The sequence below is a fragment of the Schistocerca gregaria genome, chromosome X (assembly GCF_023897955.1).
Source record: "Schistocerca gregaria isolate iqSchGreg1 chromosome X, iqSchGreg1.2, whole genome shotgun sequence".
Lineage (NCBI taxonomy): Eukaryota > Metazoa > Arthropoda > Insecta > Orthoptera > Acrididae > Schistocerca > Schistocerca gregaria.
Genome location: NC_064931.1, coordinates 231,754,901 through 231,776,980, shown reverse-complemented (window position 1 = coordinate 231,776,980; position 22,080 = coordinate 231,754,901). Strand labels below are relative to the sequence as shown.

At 37.8% G+C, this 22,080-nt stretch overlaps 1 protein-coding gene across 3 annotated transcripts in view; it reads right to left on the bottom strand.

Moving 5' to 3' along the window:
- Positions 1-2,665: 2,665 nt before the first annotated feature.
- The window catches only part of LOC126298742 (protein lap1-like), a 176,419-nt gene continuing 157,004 nt past the window's right edge, over positions 2,666-22,080 (bottom strand). For 2 of the 3 annotated variants that reach the window (XM_049990186.1, XM_049990185.1), the window contains 3 exons: positions 16,999-17,079; positions 13,274-13,493; positions 2,666-3,870 (listed from right to left, as the gene is read on the bottom strand). In XM_049990186.1, the coding sequence (XP_049846143.1) occupies positions 13,314-13,493; positions 16,999-17,079 (261 nt within the window). In that variant the 3' untranslated portion in view covers positions 2,666-3,870; positions 13,274-13,313. The remainder of the gene's footprint in view (positions 3,871-13,273; positions 13,494-16,998; positions 17,080-22,080) is intronic. The other variant, XM_049990187.1, reaches the window with a different exon arrangement.

The window sequence follows — 22,080 nt, the reverse complement described above, 5'->3', positions numbered from 1 at the left end:
ACTAGTGTGTATGCTAAGCAGCAGTTGGACTAGACACAAGATACTTACTAGCATGTAACATCCTTTTTTTAAAGATGATTGCCATAAGACATCATGGCATGTACTCTGGAATGGCTCTCCAATATTTTCCATTCTCAGGACCTGTAACCATTCAACTGCCAAAAATTGCAGAGATAGGTTGGAGCTGGGTCCAAGGTGCAGACATCTCATTTAATGTCATATTCTGTGGGTTTGATAGCACCTTCATAGCCATGGAGTGTTCCTCAGATCATTCTAGCACAATTTGTAGAGATGAGATGGAGTATTGACTTACTGGAAGTACAGGTTGCATGTGGAGTGATGTAGGAGAACAAATGGATGCACATAATTGAACAATAAGTAACTTTGCAGTCTGCTAGTAATAAGATATGGCATACATTGAGCACCACTTAATCCCAGGTAAACATCATCGCGAGAGTACCTCCACCACCTTCTTCAACTGTCTCATTGGCAAGTAGGATGTATGCCACATACTTTTGACATACTTCCAACCTGCCATTGTTTTGTAGGAATGTTAACTGCTAACCATTGCTACAGATGACTTTTTCCTGTGCTTTGAGTGTCCAACAACAGAGTTCCTATGCCGTCAACCTCCTTGCCCTGTAACATGTGAGAAGACAAGGTACACATGTGGGACAGCAATAATGGTAGCTGTTCTGGATGGTAATTTCCAAACTAGAAGTCATTGTTCAGTACTGAATTGGTGATATGCTGAATTAAAGCATGTCTGTCTATCCACTGTGGCAATCTGCAATAATCATCGACTACTCCTATCATAAGAATGCCATTACCATGGCAAATAACTTTGGCAGTGATGGTTTTACCTGAATCAAGATCCATTGTTGAGTGGCAGCAAGTGAAGCGCCCAGTGTCAGCATCACCTAAGTATAGGAGTGTCCCAACCAGCCGTGATCATGTCCACTGAAATTCTGCATCGGACCCATCCTGCTCTCAACTGTCTGACACCCCAGTCACATGACGGGGGTATATATACACTTTTGTCTTGGCAAGAGGAACATTCTCTCTCACACAACAACAACTACTTCTGCATCATGGGTTCAAAATAGATCAGAAACATGGTTTCCAATCATGAGGTTCCTGGGGCCACTGCAATTGTAACTTATATTGCTGGCTTGCTGGGCACTGAACACTGCACTTTTAAGCACTTAAGCATTCCTCAGAATTGTACTCTACTACAATTTCCAATTTACTGACCTGACAAATCTTCAACATCATGTTGCTGATGAGGTATGGGCTTACACTGCCCTCTCATTTACAACCCATTTCAAAATCTTTCATACAAGTTTGAGAGGTAGTTCTGAAATCAGCATATGAATATCCAACTATTGTCAGTGCATGTATACTCTTCCAACTAGCAGGTAACAGTCTGAATCCTCTCCAGGTGCCTACAACTGGACAAAGTGGGGGAGGGGGACCGGGAGTCATAATGTTTTATCTGTTCTCTGTATTCAATAAGCAGTGGCCTCTTCAAAAAATTGTTATTCAATTCAAACAAATAACTGACCTGTATCTTGGAAGTTCAACTGGTTCAAAATGTACAGGAAATATCACCTAGTAGCACATTTTTGTATGGGTAATAATGAATAAGAAATTACAATTGGGACTGCAGTGAATGAATCAACTACCAGGTTGGGTTTGGAAAAATTCTTCCACAACTGTGGAGACAATTACAGTTGCCCCAAATTATGAGACCGAATGAACAATTTTACGCAATTCTGGGTGAAAAACAAGAATTTGTAATAAATGTCAAAAATTACTGGAAACTGAAAAATTTTCAGAAACACTGTTACTGTTCTTGTAGTGCATTGTTACCAAATTCCCAAAAATTAGGAGACAACAACACGATTAAAATGGTAAAACCTATAGAAAACATAATATATAACAAGCAGTGCCTGGCAAGAAAATAACTAAATACAAATGGATAAGAAATAAATAAAGGCAACCTAAATGTAAACCAGAGAACACATCAGCAGCGGGGCAGGGAAACATACATAAAAGATGTACAAAGTAATAAAATTATATAAAACATATTAAAACAGTCAGATATGAAAGTATAAGAACAAATACCACCTAAACAAGATGAAATAACAGAAAAGAAATGATGGCCATGGTAGCTCAAAAACTGCTCTATATCATGACTGTTGTTACATATCGAGCATAAATTAATGACTCGAAATCTGAAGGAGTTGGATTCGAACCTTGATCTGGCAATAAGGAAAGGAATCTCCCATGATATCTTTAAAGTATTGCCATAAGATGCTTGAATAAACAAAGCTATTGTGCAGTACTTCTTCCACCATTATCAAATCATAACTAACATTTGTTCTATAACAATAATTCTGTTTACACGGCACAAAATTAGATTAGTAATTGTCTCTCCAATTTCTCTAACCACTGGATGCTGGTTATGGTTCCAATTATCCCATAATGTCTCATTCCACTACAACACATTTGGAATAATTGCTATTCCCATACCCTACTGCTTTTTGTACAGGAAAGTTTTTTGGTAATTAATGTGTGTTCCATAATGTATGTACAAAAAAAGAACAGCTTTTTTTCACAAAGTATTTTCACTCTGTGCATTCACTACTCATAAAAATCAATCTCAAGTGAAGAAAACACCTGCCACACAGGCAAACAAAATTTATTGGTAAAAAATTAATATGTTTGACAAAAAACAAACAAGAGGATATTCAAACATTATCAGACTAATTATAATTTTATAAAAATGTAACAAACACATTATATTTCATTTTATGTAACGAAGACACAATTAGTTCTGAAGTTCCAAATAATGCATAGACATTGACACATGAAAATAACAGTTGTAAAACTGATTTTTAAATGCAACATTATAAAAATATGTTGATCACATCACTTTTTTTTAAACTGAAAAACACATGATAAAGTCTTCAAATAGCATATAAAATTAAATAATATCAACTGGCTTTTAAATGCAACAGCACAGAAATGAACACATTAGATTTCTATTTAAATAATTAAATAGCATACACCCACATACACACATTTAAATACGTATCCATTCTCATGTTCTCTGAACCTCAGCTGCACCAATCTGCTTAAAACATTCAAAATAGACCATAAAGTAGCAGACACAAATTATACGAATATACAGATTAATGTAAAAAATAAAGGCGTGATATCAGCTGGCCTTTAACTCAAAGGTCAGAAATAACACGATTATATTATTTTCAATCTAGATCTCTCTCTCTCTCTCTCTCTCTCTCTCTCTCTCTCTCTCTCTCTCCTCTCTCTCCCTCCCTCCCTCCTCCCCCCCCCCCCCCCCCCCCCCCCCCCCCCACAAACACACACAAAGCACACAGACATTTGACACCTTTTTTTGTCACATGACAAAGTATAACTATAACAATCATATATTTATTAGAACATTCAAGGACGAACAACAGCTGTGTAGAGTATTATTTGTTATTACAGGACACTTGAATTAAAAATAAATATTTTGACTTCTTTACAGTTTAACAGTAATATATCAAGATCTGTATCACAACCAGAAAGTATGAGTATCTGTGAGATTCATAAAATTATCGATGCAATAACAGATTCAATGGACATAGGAACAACTGAATAGCACAAATTTGTGGCACTGGAGTTCCATAATCGCAGCACTTGACAGATAGCTGCAGTAAAATTCTTCATGCGATGATGTCAAATTAATATCACTGGCAGGTTTGCTGATAGACGACACCAAACAGATTCTTCAGTACTCTTCAACTGAAGCCAGAATAGTTATTCTATATAACATCAACAAATGAAACATTGTACTTCACACTGCAAAAAATGAAAAGGAACAAATCAAAATTGGCAAACACAAATACTTGGATCGTGCAACAAAAAATTATACAGGACAATTATTTCATCGTTACTTTTAAGGAGTTGTGAACTTTTACAGTGTACAACACTGCCAAGACTGATAAGAATACAATCATCCACATGAAATGAACTGAAACTTGGGTAATGTGGTTAGAAACTAAAGCTATCCTAAATCCGAAAGCTTGTTTAAACATGTAGTGCTTTACTATGCAATGTCCCACAGGAGGTTGTATGCTCTTGTCTTTTGAACTGCTTTACCCAGCCAGTTACACTAATGGTTGTGATAAAATGCAGTTCCAAGAAGCAATAGTCCAAATTTGGAGAATGTGTACAACAGCTCTCTTTCATTTCATGCACCAGTCATTAGTTTCCAAGTGCGTACGTGTGGGGTGGGGGGTGGCGCATGCATGCATTGTACATTTTAAAGTTGACTACAAACCATGGGGTGACTACGCATTTTTTCCAATAACCACCAATGAATACAGAATAGATGAAAATTACACAAACAGAAAATGTTAAAAGTAACTCACATGGTGAGTAGCTTAAATGGGATTAAATATACTGAGTGACTGTCAGGTGTATGATTTAATTGCCAATCAAATACATGTAATGTAGCCTTGTTGTAATGGTCATTCAATTTTTCTATGTATATCAGTGATCACAGCCATATACGGAATTAGGTGAATTTGCAGCTCAGTAATTCTATGCACTTCACAGCTATTTAACATATTGATAGAGTTTGAGAATATGGTGTACTGTGTGAACTGTGCATCTCCACCCCCACGCCCACACCCACAGGCTCAATCAGAGACTCTAATTGCTGCTACATGGAATAAAAGAAAATTCCTATACACATTCCCTTGTCCACACTGTGTCTCTGAACTGCATTTATTGAAAACCAATAGTGCACTTACAGGATCGGATGTTAATGACAGCAAGAGAATGTGACCCTCTCATTTCTTTTAAAATTGTTTTTTTTATACCAAGTTTTCTCCTACTAATTACCTACTCTTTGTGTAGTCAATAGGTCCCACACTGGCTACCAGTATGCTTTATTCTTCTTCTTCTTCTTCTTCTTCTTCTTCTATTCCTGCTTCTGTAATGCAATTTTATCATAATAGTGTTGTTCTGATTCTTTTGCAACTGAGTTTTAATATTATTACCCAGTTTGTCTACAACTTGTGTATAAAACTTCTTACTTCTGTTAAATCTGTTTAATTATTTCCAGCTCTACTTTCGCAGCATCAACCAGGAGAGCTGCTGCAATGTGTGTTACCTACACAGGGCATCATGGGTGTGGAAATACAGCCTACTAAGATTCTGGTGCTTGAAAGGCGTGCAGATAAGTGTAGCGTACATCCTTGGGAGGCCCTTCTGTTATTGTGCTCTTCCCTCTGGACAATATTTCCATGCACCCTGTAAGATATACTTCAACTCCCCTAACCAGCACAATTATTGGACCACTCACCCATTTAGCAGGATTGGACCATGTCTGTTCCTGTCTACATTAGTGCAAAATTCCTTGACCAATTGGTACTAAAGGGGGAGGTAGAATGGACACTATTTGGAGAGATCACATCCAACACCTCTAAGACTGTTTTCTCTGCATGATTGTGGGACACTATTGTAGTTAGAGGGCACTATACAAGATAATGAAATAAGTGTTAAAGGCTATACATCCACAGATGTCTGATCTGATCTCATGAAAATTATCATACACAACCATTAGGGCATGTCAATGAAACTTCACTGATATGTGGCCATTCCTTCAGGATGTTCCATTATAGTTCTGTGCAATGTACAAAAATGCTAAAGCTATATTGACAAATTCAAACATATTAAGTAACTGTCAACAGCAACCAGCCACATGTAAGTTATTTTTAAAAGATGAAAGTTCTGAACATCTTCAAATGGCTGCAGCAGGCATTTTATCTGAGGTCTCTTCTTGGTATGTGCCCTGAGATGAACAACTTGGCATTTAAAATGGATGGTATTGCGCTTACTAACCGGTCAGTTTGATAAGTCACTTATGTGTTGTCTGTACCTGAATGATGCTGTCTTCGTAAGATAGCTGGACAAAAAATCAAGCACTCCAGTGCACATGCACAGATGAATTCTTAAGCCTTTGCAGATGGTGCAGTGACAGTCACATGCTCAACTGTGTATGCACTGATTCTACATGAGCATTTGGAAGTATCAATCAGAGAGACATTTATGTTTCAAGTGGTCATTGTACATGAACATGGGTAAATTTAAGGATGTGATACAGTGGGAAAAAGAGGCAATTGTGTTTATGACTATACAATCTGGGCAGTTGCTGTATTTGTTGATGCTTCAAGGTGGAATGTTCAACATGTCTACACGCATTTGTGCAACACATGTGGCAGCAAAACATGTCATCAGAATTCTGGTTGAAAAAGACCCTGACTGAGTTGGTCCAGTGATGTGTTTCACAGCTTGAGAATCAAAACTAATGCCAAACACGGCAGGGATTGTTGCAGTCAGTGAAAGTAAGTCCATCCGCATCTGTTAGTGGGAGAACATTGTGACAGGAACTGGACATGCAATGAAAATTTGAAGTTGGTTAGCTTGCAAGAGGTCACTGCTAACATGGGCACATAAAGATGTGCATATTTAATGTTGCCAGTGGTCAGTAGCTGACTGGTGGACCATAATGTGGTCTGAAGAATCATGTTTTTGCCTATATTCAAATGACGCACATCGTCTAGTGCACCAAAGGCCAAATGAAGCATTTAATCCTGAGTCTGTGCAAGGTCAGGGTCAAGCCAGAAGTGGGTCTGTGATGTTTTGGAGGTGTTTTTCTTATCATGGAGGTGTTTTTCTTATCACTCCCTGAGGTAACCACTAACATGAAACAGAAACATTCTGAATGATTAGGTGTTGCTTCTCAGCTAAGATGTGCATCATGAGTATGATATCAATACATCTATTTTTCAGGACAGCAGTAGATGTCGTTTTCAAGGTGGTGTGAAACTAAATGACATGAAATTTTGAAGAGAGGACATCAAATGCTGGCACTAAATCTTCTTCAGAAAAAAAGTTCAAAATGAGTGCTTTCCAAAGTTTATGGTATGAGCATCATAAAAGTTACGTCCTAGCTCACAAAAGGGAAATTATTCTGCTGGCCACGTTTGCTCTTAAGGACAAGAAAATTGTATGACCCACTGATTCTTTTGACAATCTGAAGAATCAGTCTAAAGGCATGGCATGGCATGCTTCGTCTAAAGATCATCTAAGTAGTTTTATTTCATGTAATGAACTACCAAACAAGTATTTAGTATTTCAGAGTCACTTAATGAACAGCACAAACTGAAGTGAATGCTAAGAGACATCACGAAAATTTTAATTGATATCACAAGTTTTTTGTGTGAGCAGGAGCTAGCTTTCAGAGGTTGTGATGGGATGGAATATTCCATGAATCCTGGAAATTTCAGAGCCATTTTTAAACTTTGGCTAAACAAGACGTGCTGTTATTGAATTCTTGTGTGCAGAAAAAGAAATTGAGGTGAACATCCATAAATGTTTGTGTGCAGTGTATGGCGATGCTGCAGTTGACATGAGTACAGTTGGGGAATGGGTAAGGTAACTTACAGCCTCAGGAAATGCAGAAACAGAGCTCCATGATCAGTCACACTCAGGATGTCCTGTCACAGCCACTGTTCCAGACATGCTGAATCGTGCAGATGGCATCATTTGTACTGACCAGCACATCACAAGACGGCAATTGGCTCTACAGTTGTTGGTCAGCATTGTAAGTGTATCTGCAATGATCGAGACTCTTGGATATTCAGAGGGGCTCATGATGGGTTCCATGAATGCTCACAGCGAATTACAAGATTCAAAGAAAGGCCATTTCATTCGAGTTGTTGGAGCATTTTGAGCCAAGAGAGAGGCCTTTCTGTCACGGATCATTACAGGGGACAAAAGCTCGATGCACCATTTCGCGCCGGAAACAAAGAGGCAGTCCATGGAGTGGCATCATCCACATTCACCACAAAAGAAGAAATTCAAGACAACCCCTTCTGCGGGAAAAGTCATGGTGACAGTCTTCTGGGATTGTGATGGCGTCATTCTCATGGTGGTGACGCCAAGAGGGTCAACCATCAATTCAGCGGCGTACATGGAGGCTCTGAATGAACTCGAGAACACATTTACAATGTGTTTGATTGGACAAGAATCCAGCAGAAATCTTGCTCCAACACGATAATGAACCCGGGAAAACATGGCCAAATTGGATTGGACATCACCGCCTCATCCACCCTACAATCCAGACCTGGCACCCTTTGACTTCCACTTCTTTGGGCAGTTTAAAGATTCTCTACAGGGAACACACTTTGAAGATGACATGAGTGTCAGTCATGCAGTGAAAACATGGCTATGCGTACAGGACAAGAGCTTCTCACAGCAGCGAATACATGGTCTTCCACAACATTGGCATACGGCCATAGAATGTGATGGAGACTCTGTAGAAAAATAGGACATGGACAAGACATGTTGATGTATATTGTCACCAAATTCTGATTCTCAACAATAAATGTGTTCTGAGGAGAGAAGAAAATGTGGGGCATTGCTTACTGAATGACCCTCACAGCAGTAGTAAGAAATGCTAGGTATGCATACATTAAAGGAAAGGAATTGCTTAGTAACACCTGTAATTATTGATACTAACAGTGTAACAATAAGTCTGTGATTCCCTTCTCTACGTTAACTGAATCAAATGTTTTAGGCCTCTTTGTCACTAGAAGATTAAAGACATTCCCTGTCATGACTAGTTTCTCTAATTAACTGCTCAAGATGATATTCAGAAATAGGTGTAAAATATTTCAAAAGCCTCACAGTCAACAGTTGAAATATCCCATTTTTACTGTAGTCTCATCAGAAATTTTATGTGAGGTTTTCTCTGAAACTTTATTTCACTGCAGCTCCTGAGACAAGTGATCCATAAAAGTGTCCAATCATCACATTCAACCTACGTTTGGATCTTTTCCTTCGACTGATTATTTCTCATTCAGAACATGTAATAGTTTAAAAAATATTATTGAGTTCTACATGGCTTGGAATTTAATATCCCGCTGTTATTATTGTTAATAAGTGAATCATTTTGGTCTTCACCATGGTTGCTCCTGCATTTTACAAAAATGTTCTTTTCCTGATTTGCAAGAGTGAATGTCTCTGTAATTAATGTAGCTAATCTACTTCTTTCTACCATCATTGTGTGGAATTAGCTGTCAAGAATATGGATAGGTTACTGTAACCTGAAAATATTCTCTTGTGAGCACCCCAAATTAATTATTTTCTCTGTACAATGCATGTCTGATCTGTTCAGGGGTGGAGTTATCTAAAACTCTCCACTCAACAATGTAGATGAAGAGATCTGTAATGCAGAATTGCCTAAGCTTACAGTTCATGTCTATGATTGAGGCTAATGGTGCAAACAGTGAGTGGTGCTTCCACCCCACATTCAAAGACAGTTGTTGGAGACTAATTTAGTCATCAGTCCACAGGAACTGTAGGTGGAATCTGAAACCAAGTGACATGTGTCAGTTGTGCAGATGAGAGTTACAATTTGATCCTAGTTATAAATACTGCATTTAATAGCTGCTGGCAGAGTCACTTCCATTTTTATGTGAAATCCCCTAGCAACCATAGACAGTACACAATGTTCTTCCTTCTAAATCTACTATCTATTTCACACTGGAGCTGCCAGTCATTGTCAGTCTCAAAGTAAGTGGCACTGGGGCAGCACACCATATTTGTTGCTAGACCATAATGGGATAGCGATGTGACTGAGCATGTAGGAAGGTGCAATGACATCAGACAATCTAAATGAAGACTGTCACGCTGTTGTAATAAGAGATCATATTGGATGAATGTAGTGATGCAAACACAGGGAATTCATACAAATTTAGACTAGGAACTACACACAATGGAAGCTTGATGTTGATGATGGCAACGACAATGCCTGGTGTCTTTTCGGCTGTGATTATACTAACTATTCAACGAAAGGAAAAAACGTATACTGCATAAGCACTGGCACTGCACATAGACAGACACTAAAATGCCAGTAATGATATTTGGATTTGTTATGTTCGCACAACATTACTGTGGAGCTACTGTGGCTTGCAAACTCAATTTTATGTTAGGCTGGAATTTTTCCATTGGTGGAAGATGTTTTTTAGTATGAGACTGTGAAGTATATATGGCCATATACTTGACTGCACTTCCTTCAGTTATGATTATGTCAAGTCTTGGGGGGGGGGGAAGCGGGAAGCAGTGTACTACTTGCCAGGTGCTGCAGTCATTAGGTTGTAGCCTATGGCGAACGCAACTCTAAACTGCTATTAGGATTGATAACTCCACAATCTGCACAAACAGAATCAGTACTTTATAGTAGTAGTAGTAGTAGTAGTAGTAGTAGTAGTAGTAGTTATTGTTGTTGTTTGCTGCTCAAGCATTTCACTGCTTTATGGGCAAACAAAAAAGTGGAAAATGAAACACGCAAGTTCAGTATCTGGGCTACTCATACTCAGTTCTTCATAGTTCAGGTAGTATGCTTAAGGGCTGTTTCTGATTGAAATGGTATCACTTCCAATCAAAACTATCATCACAATAGAGCTCTTTGTGGCTGGCTGCCTGCCTCTGAACAAGGCCTGATCCCAAACTCTCCTGAAACCCATCTTCAGGTAGTAACCACTCATCATGTCTATGAGTATTACGTACTTTATTGATTTTTACATGTATACAGTAATTTTTAGATGAAAACAGACAATGTAACATCTGAAATCTGTGAAGATGTTAAGCTGGTCACAAGTGATCTAAAAAGTATTCAGCTACATCTTACCCAGAAGTAAGAGGGCAAGAACTTGGCAACTTTTAACATCACTGATGGGATAACTACTCGAGAACATGAAAGTATGGAATCTATTGTAAACACGAACAGCCAACATCAAGGCAACTTGCATGTACAGTACATTTTTTCACACAAATGACTACAAACTGCAGTGAATGCACAAGTCTCCAGTAAACATCAATTTGAGAACTTTTTAGCATATCAAGGCATTACAATAGATGGCCAGTTACATAGCTCTGGCCTATGATACACCTACTGAAGAACTGTCAACTTTGTAAGCTACAATACGCACAACCTATTTGCACATAAAAATGTGACTTCTGCATTAATAACGAGGATTAGCTCTTACAAGTCACAATGATTAAAGTGGCTTTAAACTAGCTGGTTGGTCATAAAATAAGTCACAGGATGTTTCTGGACCCACTTATTATTCATCTTCAGATGACCTAGTGACAAATTCGTAACAGTTTTTTTTTTTCCAATCTTGCAAGATTACACAGGTGTCTTAAAGAGGACCTATACTTAAACATAATTGAACATCAAAGACATTTAAAATGAGACACACCATTTAGTACAGAATGAATATAAACATTACTAAGACTCCTAATGAACATCGAAAGAAACAAAGTTCACTAGTCAACACAGCAAATAACTTTGACCTAACATGTGTGCTTAGTAGTATGGCTGGCAGATAGTCCCACACAAGAGCGCTTCAGCTTGTTGATGCCAAATGGCTGTGGTGCTTCCATATATGGCTGGCATGTAATTAGAGGTGGTAATTTCAATACATATTACAACATTTGACATAAAATGTAAACAGATTTTTTCTCACATTATAAATAAAAATTAATGCCAACATGAGACGAAGAAATGTTTGAAATATGTATACAGGGTTTTGCAATAAAGATATTTTTTGTAGCAAACACAAAAACAGATAACTAAGAGCCTGTGCCAAGAGGTCAAAGGTGATAAATAAACCATAAAATATACAGGAAAACACAACCTAACCCAATGAAGTATGGAAATTCAATTTTTTGTTCGCATTTTTGCCCTGTATTTGTTCAGAAATGCTAAGGAACCACTGACTGCTGCTGGTGATATGTTCATTAATTGAAACTTCCTGGCAGATTAAAACTGTGTGCCGGACCGAGAGTCGAACTCGGGACCTTTGCCTTTCACGGGGGAAGTGTTCTACCAACTGAGCTACCCAAGTACAACTCACGCCCCGACCTCACAGCTTTACTTCTGCCAGTACCTCGTCTCCTGCCTTCCAAACTTATACAGAAGCTCTCCTGCAGGTTCGAGTCTCGTTCCGGCACACAGTTTTAATCTTCCAGGAAGTTTCTTATCAGCACACACTCCGCTGCAGAGCGAAAATCTCATTCTGTTCATTATCAGATTTGGGGTTGAATGGCATTCAGTGTATATTTCAATCTCTTTGAGGATCTGTAGTGATCCACTTTTTTGTTACAGCAGCACACAATGGTTCCTTAGAATTTTTGATGAGTTCTTTATGAACAAATAGAAGGTAAAAATATGAACAAAAATCTACATTTCCATATTTGATTGCATTCAGTTTTGTTCTTCTGTATATTTTATGGTTTGTTTGTCAACTTCTGCCTCTTGACACAGGCTTCTAGTTTTGTTCCTCTTCCTCTTGTATGCCTTCAACTAAAAATATCTTCACTGCAAAAGATTGTACACATTTCAAACTTGTCTTTGCCTCATTTTGGTATTAATTCTTACTTATAATGTAATAAACTATATGCATCCATTTTACACTAAATATTGTATTATGTACTGAAATTACCACTTGTAGTTATGTGCTGGCCACATATGGCAGCACCACAGCACTTTCGCCATTCAGCATCAATAACCTCTCTTGTGTGGGATAAAACCCTGTATGTTTCTTAAATTTGTTTCTCAAGCTCTCTTATGTGGGACTATCTGCCAGCCCCATTCCTTGGCTACAAGTAGTTATAAAAATGTTAATTTGTCACCAGGGGATTTGAAGATGGACAGTGCCCAAAACACGTAATGAATAATAAATGGGTCCAGAAACACCTTGAGACTATTATTTAAGACCAAAAAACTATTTTACAGCCATTGTCATTATTGTCCTACACCTCTACTATGACTTTCACTCACGTCCATGATCTTATAAGTAATATGAACTTGCTTTTGGTTCACGTTTACAATTTTCAATGAGTGTAACTCTGTTCACCACACAATGCTTTGAGATGAGTAAGATATCTAAAGAATATTTGCCTATATGTCAACTTTTGTTACTTTGTTACTTTGTAGGAAATGGTTTTAATTTATTACTGAATAATAAATTTCACGTTGTGACCTTTTTGGGGAGCAGTGTTCCCTCAAAAGCTACTTTGGACACTCTCCCAATTTATATGCATCAAGGAATCTTCTCTCATCAGGTTTGCACAAGAAACACTATATATGTAAGGTAAGAAATGAAAAAGAAAAAAAACTTACGCATGTAATATGAAGCTGCATTGAAAACTTGACAGCAAAACTATGGCTGTTGTCTTGACACCATCATGTTTACTATGTTTCCAGTTTGCTTTAGAATCCTTACTGCATCATCATGCTCTAGTTTTGTAAAATCAATCCCGTCCACTTCTAAAATTTTGTCTTCTGGGAACAATAAGCCACTTGCTGGACCATCTGGATTAACTTTCGTTATGTAAATTCCCTATGAACAAAAATATCCAAATTTATAACAAGAAATTCAAATATTGATATATTACTCTATAATAAAAAATAATAGTAACAGGAGTAGTCAATTACATGCAGAATATCTCACTTAACTCTTTTGCATAACATTTTCTATGGTAAAGATTTTCGTGATCGGCAATCACATAGACTAGCATGTTAGAGTGGTAAAATTTAGGAACAGCTAGTAGTATTGATGTTAGAGATGAGAAATAAGGCTAAAAATGTAATGAATGCCAGCACAAGTGATAACAGTGAAGTAAGGTGAGTGGAAGGCTACTGGGATACTGTTTCCAATCTAACCAGATGGTTGTGGATTGTCTCTCCCAGAAACTACACTGATAGGGGAACAAAAGGCACCGTAATTCGAGAACCCAGCATACTCGTCAAACTGCCATCTTTTGGAGCTGTTCCCAAACCACATTGGTTGATTAATTGGCCAGTAGCTGTCAATAATGTTTTGAGTTTTTACCTGGTTTTAAGGACTGAGATGATGACATTCTCTCCCCATTGCAAAACACCTGCTAGCCAATTACAACTGAAGACCCTAAGTAGATGTAATCTGTGAGAGTTGCATTTAGGTATTGGATCATATGATTATGAACTGAGGGATGTTAAGGATAGGAGGGCGTCTTCAACTTGTCTTTTGTGTGTCTGAAAGGTAGCTGGGCGAGAAGAAGATTTAGGAACCGTCGCAACATGGGTTGTGAGGTGTTCAGGAAGAACCAAAGCACTAGTAGAAATACCATCATGAAGGTAGAGATCCAGAATAGTTGTCAATCTTTGGCCAGTACACTACGGAGCTTGATTCACACCTGGAATAAAGAGGCATACCTTCCTTAGGAGGAGATGTAGAGCTCCCAGTACTCATTCTTACTGAGTTAATTAGATAGTGAACCCTTGCATGGAGCTGCTCAAAAGTGATGACAGTGGTCTGCAAAGGATGTCACTTGAGATGGGCCTGAACAGCTGTTGCAATGTCTTCGGGCCAGCATGGTACCAGCTGCTGGTGGAGGGGCTTATACAAAGGGGAGTAGCAGTTCCATCAGTGTAGGCAATGGTGGTGCAGACATCTCCAACAATCTCATCAATAAAGTCCAATGGAAAGGGTATGAAGGGGACATTGGAGGCACACAACTGCCAGTTGGCCTCTTCAGAGAAGCAACTGGTCACAAGGAAGTGATCACTGACACAAAGTGTTTTGGATCTCTAGGCTCACCAGAGTAGGTTTCTCCCAAGATTACTTTCCTCTGTTAACTACTTTAGATGGCTGGGACTCTTGCAAGGGCTTATCCACTGTGACAGTAGGAACTGAAGAGGAGTGGAAAGCCTTGAGACCTGTAGTCCACAGTTTCTTTAACTGCTGGCTGTTCTAGAGTTGCTGGTCTAGATTTTCTGGGAGTTCTTTCACTGGAGGAGATGCTGCTTCTCTGACCAGATGGGTCAATTGAGGTCCCCAAAGATGATGCTACCAGAACAGAAACCATCCCCCTCCATCTTACCCATGGGCTAATTAACTTGTTAAACTACCTGAATCTAACATAGAGGGAGTAAGTGTTCAGGTACTGATGTAGGAGCAAAAAATATGATTCCACTGGGACAGGGTCATCATAATTTTTCAGCACTTCAAAATATGAGATACAATTGGAGACATCAAGTTTCTGTCTTTTAAGTTCTTTCAAGTGTGAGGTACAGCAACTGTCTCCGCAATTGACACAGATGAGTTTTCATGAAGTGACCAACCAGTCTCCACAATCTGGATTGTTTGTACAATTGGAAAACACATTCTCAAAGAATTGGCATTTAAAGCATCACACCAGGGATGAGAAAAAAGATTCACATTACAATGGTAGACCATGATTGTAACTTTCTCAGAAGTGGATCCCTCCCAAAATCAAGTATGAATACTCTGCTGTCAACCTTGTTGTACGGTGCCCTCGACCTACACGACATATGAAGTACAACTCTTGCATCACCAACTTTTCATGTCAAGTCCCAGAGAAAAATTAAACCCTGCACTATATTCGGTCTTTTATGCAGTGTTACATTGAGAAATGCAATCCAGAATTTCTTGCAAGGGTAACATTCAGGACTTGGTAAGAATAACTGTTTTAAGACAAACATTTTGTAGTTTACTGAAGGAAGGTAATTCTCAAAGCACATTTTCAATACTGCCTACAAATCAATGCCCAAATGCAGCTTATGTCACTGAAAGCCTTTAAATAAGTATTAACAATGTCAGAAAAAGATAGATTGCTACTTCCTGTAAAGATTAAATGTTTAGTTGCAGATAGGCACAATTAAAGGACACTTACACATTAGCTTTTGGCCACAGCCTTTATCACAAAAAAAACCACACACACACACACACACACACACACACACACACACACACACACACAACTGCCACTTCCGGCAACATTGACCAGAGTATGTATTTGTATCTCCGCTGGATCACACAAGGACATCATTAGTAGTCTGCTTCATGTGAGACAAATAATAGTGAGCTTTGTGCAGGAAAATGCCACACTGCAATGATCATAACAGGATTAATTTTGAGTGTCTGAACTATTTCATTCATAGCACACCCACACTTGTTCTCGCAGAGTTAAAATTATAAGACTATCTTTTATATTGTAGCTCACCGTTTTTCAATATTTATCTAGTCTGCAAATGGGTCCCATAAGTTAAAACATTAACATTTCAGATTCTGGTGAAATTTTTTGTTGATTATGTGATGTATGATGAAAGTAAACTGACTTGAAACATTTCAATATTGAACCACTTCATGATATGTAATTTAAATTCCTGGAAAACACATTACATTGATACACGGATCTTCTTGAATTTTAGGCATATTTTCTTTGTAGAAAACCTTTGCAATGTTGTCGGTTAAACCAAAAATTGAAACCAGCACAGCAGAATATTTTAAAACAAATTTAATTTAAAAGGAAAATGCACTTCAGAAGGGTCACATTTTGATGGTAAAATTAGACCAGGAAAATAAAAATCCTCCTCTGTTTGGTACTGAAACCCCATATAGCTGATGTGTTGAGTCACAGATATGCCCATAATCAAGACAGAAGTTATCACACAGTGGTGTGCCTGTCTCACTCAACACTTAAAGTACATGAAAAGTGGTTACCTTTACTCCTTCCACTGTTTGTGAACATTCATGGGACATAACTGGTTTAGAAGTAACGGATAATTCCACAATAAAATGAATTTCAGGCAAATACAATACTATTCTAATAAATCATCTTTAAGGTGGGTAACAATCTTCTCTGAGTATGAGAAAAAGCTTGTCTGTTCATGTAAAAGGTTTAGTCAGTAATTTTTTTTCTCCTTCATGAAGAGTTTGTAGTTAGGCATTTCAAAAACAAAAAACTACACAGAAATGAACACTTTTCAGGACTTAAGATTGTTACAAGGTTGATCACTTTCATTTTGTCATAAAATATATGGTGAGAAGAAAAGGTACTTACATTATCATGCCTATCTGCTCGTTTCACACCACCCATTATACTGAATCCAAGCCCAGGACTCTTGGTAATTGTTACGGGGAACTGAAAAGAAAAAACTATATAAACCTTGAAAACATACTGCTGACACAAGCACAGCACTGCTATATGACAAAATGAGATAGATGTGGCAATTGGTTCTTTTGTTCGTTCACTGCGGGGAAAACTGCTCTGCAACTTCTTGAAAAATCAGAGTTCTGATCCCTCTGCTGGGTTTTTGCTAAGAGTCTTCTAACATCCCTGGGTGACTGAACACAGTATAAACCAGTGGTGGATTCATTAATGAAATGGTTTTCTCATGCTTTTCCAAAGAAGTGGAGTTATTCGCTAAGTTGCTACAGGCTCATTTAAGTGGGTAATTATTATTGGCTAGATACTGATAGCTGGTAGTGGAAAAGATGGAGAATGTTCACAAAACATAACTTGCGTTGTGCTGCTGTGGCTTCCTAATAGTTGTTTATATTCCTCATGCCCCATATCTGTGTAGTTACTTTCTTGATGGTGCAACCCAAGAACCCAGAAGCATTCAGCCATCAACTCTCTTTAAATTACACACACTCAAAGCAGTATTAGCTGCTTTTTGCACTTCCTTCTGCAAATATTACATTTTTTGGCTAGCATTCTTCATGTTGTTAAAATATATGCCCTATGCACAGTCTTCCTGGTGTTTCACCACAGCAGATGTCACAATTAGTGCCAGACATGTGTGGTATTCATGCTCTTTAATGTATTCTTTTATTGTTCTATTAGTTTCACTTACATACTCCTTTCTTCTGAAAAGGGAATCATCCAATAAGACATGTTGAAACCTACCCAGAAATTTTTTACACATGAAGAAAACAAAAGAAATGCACTGTCAAAATTTTAGCTGCTAAGAGGCACTGCAAGTATTTCTTTTTTTTTTTTTTTAAAGAAAAGGCAAACTTAAAATTGCCAAATTCATAGATCACCAGGCTGCGGTGGAAATGTACATCCCTAGTGGTGCTGCAGCAACTGTGCATGCACAACTAGGCATACACACAGCCGAGGTCAGCAGTACATTTGTAAACAGGAAACACAACACAACCCGATCATAATTTGTAAAGGCCGTTTCAGGTTACTGTTTGTTGATAGTTTCTCTGACACAACAGTACACAGTAACCATTCTCTTGAATTGGCCACTCAAGTAACATCTATTACAAATTCTCAGCTGCATTTTGCAGTATTGGTAAGTATTGGCAATGCAGGTAGAGCTGAACTAATATTTATTATGCTTTTGTAAGACATGCCCAATAACAGTACCTTTTTCTCTTCTAGTTTCACAGTAATATGGAATCCAATTAACATACTCAATTTAGCAAAGACGAAATATGAAGAATATGATTTCCAACCGAAATCGACTACTTCTGCATCATTTGTTAGCTGATTTCCTTGACATTCATTCAAACGATATCGACATGTCATTTGAAATTGTCGATACATTAAAAGAAATAGAAAATAACTGTGACGATTCCATGGATTGTGGTTCGGACGACATCAATTATGCCAGTAACAGTTTTGAAGAAGAACCATAACAGCTTTCATCAGTGGCAAAGAAGAGGCGGTGAAATATTGGTTACACGAAGGAAAAAAAAAGAAAGAAAAACACTTGAAGTTACACATGCACAAAGGCATTTTCATTTTGTAAAGTCAGAGCGTAAACTGTACAAGTGGAAGAATGAATTACATGAAGTAAGAAATATGCGCCAATTGGAAACCCAAATCCATCTGAATGAAACACTTCAAAAGATTTAGAACTGCTCGAGAGAGGCTATGCACCATTACCGATGGTGCTCTATGAGACTGGGCCCTCCAAATTGCATCTGACATGAACATTGCTAATTTCCAGGCTTTGTCAACCTGGCCACACAGGTTCAAGAAATCGTACAGAAAAGGAAGTCACAAAATTACCAAGTTTACATCATGTAAATGTGTAGAGCAGCTGCCAATGATAGACAATGCTATAGAGAAATTCATAGCCGACATAAGGACGAAACTTGATGTCCCCGCAACTACTGTTTGTAACGCTGATTAGTCATGTTTCATGAAAGAACTGTGTGCACACCACACTTTATCATTTCAGGGTGAAGGAAAAATGCAGTCAGTTGCCCCAACAAAGAATGCAATGACACTTTCATATACGATAATGCCAGTGATAAGCATGAGTGGTTTACTGTTTCTGCAGCTGTATATCTACCTTCAAGAACCACAAGGCAAATTAGAACCAAAAATAAAAAAAATGGACTGTTTAATTGCAAAAGTCTTGCAATCATCATATGAAAATCAGGAAAAATGGGAAAGAATAATTTAAACATTTTGTTCGAAAGGTATTCCTACCATGCAGAAACTAATTCATTGCTTTTGTTGGATTCATGGTCTGAACATAATGCCTCTGTTTTTTGTGGAGGACGACGAAAAGTTTTTAGATGTAATGTGGATCCCACCTGGAACAAACAGTGTGAGTCATCCTCTCGATAAAGAATTTTTTCGACAATGGAAAGCATTTTTCAGGAAATTATCAGACAATATAATTTCTGATACCTCTCACTCATTTCAAGTTTGTCAGCAGAACAGTATTCTTAAGCTCCAATCATTTGTGCATTACCAGTTGTTTTCGCCACACTTTACAAATTTGATCAAATATGCCTGGTATGCAGCACAATATGCAGAAAAATGCCCAGGACCATTTCTGACTCCATCCCAGTTCTGACTACATAAAACTGGTGGTTACTATGACGTGCCTGACTGCATCAATTTTCCCTGCATCCAGTGTGCTATATACGCTTTCACTGATCAAATATTAAATGCTCTGAATAAGCGGACATCACCCATTGGTATTTTTTGTGATCTCTCAAAGGCCTTTGTGTAAATCATGGAATTCTTTTAGATAAGCTAAATCATTATGGTTTGAGGGGCGCAGTGCACAAATGGTTTAATTTATACTTAACTGGAAGAATGCAGAAAGTTGAAATAAGTGGTTCATGTAATGTTAATACAACAGCTGATTCCTCAAACTGGGGGGCTATCAAGCACGGGATCCCACAGGGTTCGGTCTTAGGTCCTTTACTGTTCTTGATACCATTCCATATTGATGAAGATGCAATGTTAGTTCTTTTTGCTGATGATACAAGTATAGTAATAACATCCAAAAACCAAGAAATAAGTGATGTAATTGTAAATGATGTTTTTCACAAAATTATTAAGTGGTTCTCAGCAAACAGACTCTTTTTAAATTTTGATAAAACACAGTATATACAGTTCCGTACAGTAAATGGCACAACTCCAGTAATAAATATAGACTTTGAACAGAAGTCTCTAGCTAAGGTAGAATTTTCAAAATTTTTAGGTGTGTCCATTGATGAGAGGTTAAACTGGAAGCAACACATTGATGGTCTGCTGAAACGTCTGAGTTCGGCTACGTATTCTATTAGGGTTAGTGCAAATTTTGGTGATAAGAATCTCAGTAAATTAGCTTATTATAACTACTTTCATTCACTGCTTTCGTATGGTATCATATTCTGGGGTAATTCATCGTTGAGTAAAAAGTATTCATTGCTCAAAAATGTGTAATCAGAATAATTGCTGGAGCCCACCCACGGTCATCTTGCAGACATCTATTTAAGGATCTAGGGATCCTCACACTATATATATTCATTTATGAAATTTGTTGTTAATAATCCAGCCCAGTTCAAAAGTAATAGCAGTGTGCATAGCTATAACACCAGGAGAAAGGATGATCTTCACTATTCAGGGTTAAATCTGACTTTGGCACAGAAGGGGGTAAATTATGCTGCCACGAAAGTCTTTGGTCACCTACCAAACAGCATCAAAAGCCTGACAGATAGTCAACCAACATTTAAAAATAAATTAAAAGAATTTCTAGATAACAACTCCTTCTACTCATTGGCTGAATTTTTAGATATAAATTAAGGGAGGGAAAAAAAACTAACTTAAGCATTAGTGTCATGCAATATTTTGTGTAATGTAATATCTTGTACAGACATCTTTCATTAACCTGACATGTTCCACATCATTACGAAGTGTCGTATTCATGATCTATGGAACAAGTATTAATCTAATCTAATCTAATCTGTGCCTGGTGCAAGAAAAATGTTTGCTTTTGTCATTTAATAGATACTTTGCATTTTTTGTGACGACTACAGGGAATAAACAAAGAACTGTTTCACTGATAGTCAAATGTGCAACATTCAAACATTATTATAAGGAATAGCGTACAGGAATTGTTATAAAAAGTAGTACTGCAAGACACATTTCATTTCAACAGATTAAAAGTCTTCCTTGATGGAAGTAGTTGTGACATCAAACACTGCCATTATTTTATTTTCTCTACTAGCCACTTTTATCAGAATTACATGAGCAAGAATTGAACTGTCAATAGACGTTATTAAAAAAAAAAGTGTTTGCTTTGGTGAAAACCTGGCTTAAACTATACAAACAAGCTAATGAGCATGAGCAAAAGAGAATTCTGTCTCGTGTACCCAGTAGGTCTCTTGCAGGTCTTTCAACTGGAAACCACTGTGGCTACTTACGTCCCTAACCTTTCCAAGTTACCTAATCTCAAAATGGAGACCTTAGGTTTATTGTGGAATCTGAATCACATGTCTTTCATGGCCGCTCCAACATCTGTGAGAAGTGAATGCTCGGTTAAAAATTATAGTGAAAAAGTTGTGGTCTGAACGGAAGTGTGGGCTTTGCCACTGGACCGTTTTTGTTTTACAAAAAAGAAAACAGAAAAGAATACGACCATTAGACCTTACACGTGTAGTGGAAATGGTAGCTGTGTCACCTCTTGATATGATGCTCAATGTCGATAATTGTCGTTCTTGTTATAAATTTTTCCCTCAATGGTAATGAGAAGCCAGGGAAAACTGGCAGCCGACACAAAAGGAAAATTTTGGACCAGTGCTAACGAGAGTTAGAGATGCAATTCGGTGTAAAAAGCAAGATCTCCATGCATGCCATGCATCCACACAAATTGACATGTAAATTCTTACTTCCCTGTGCCAT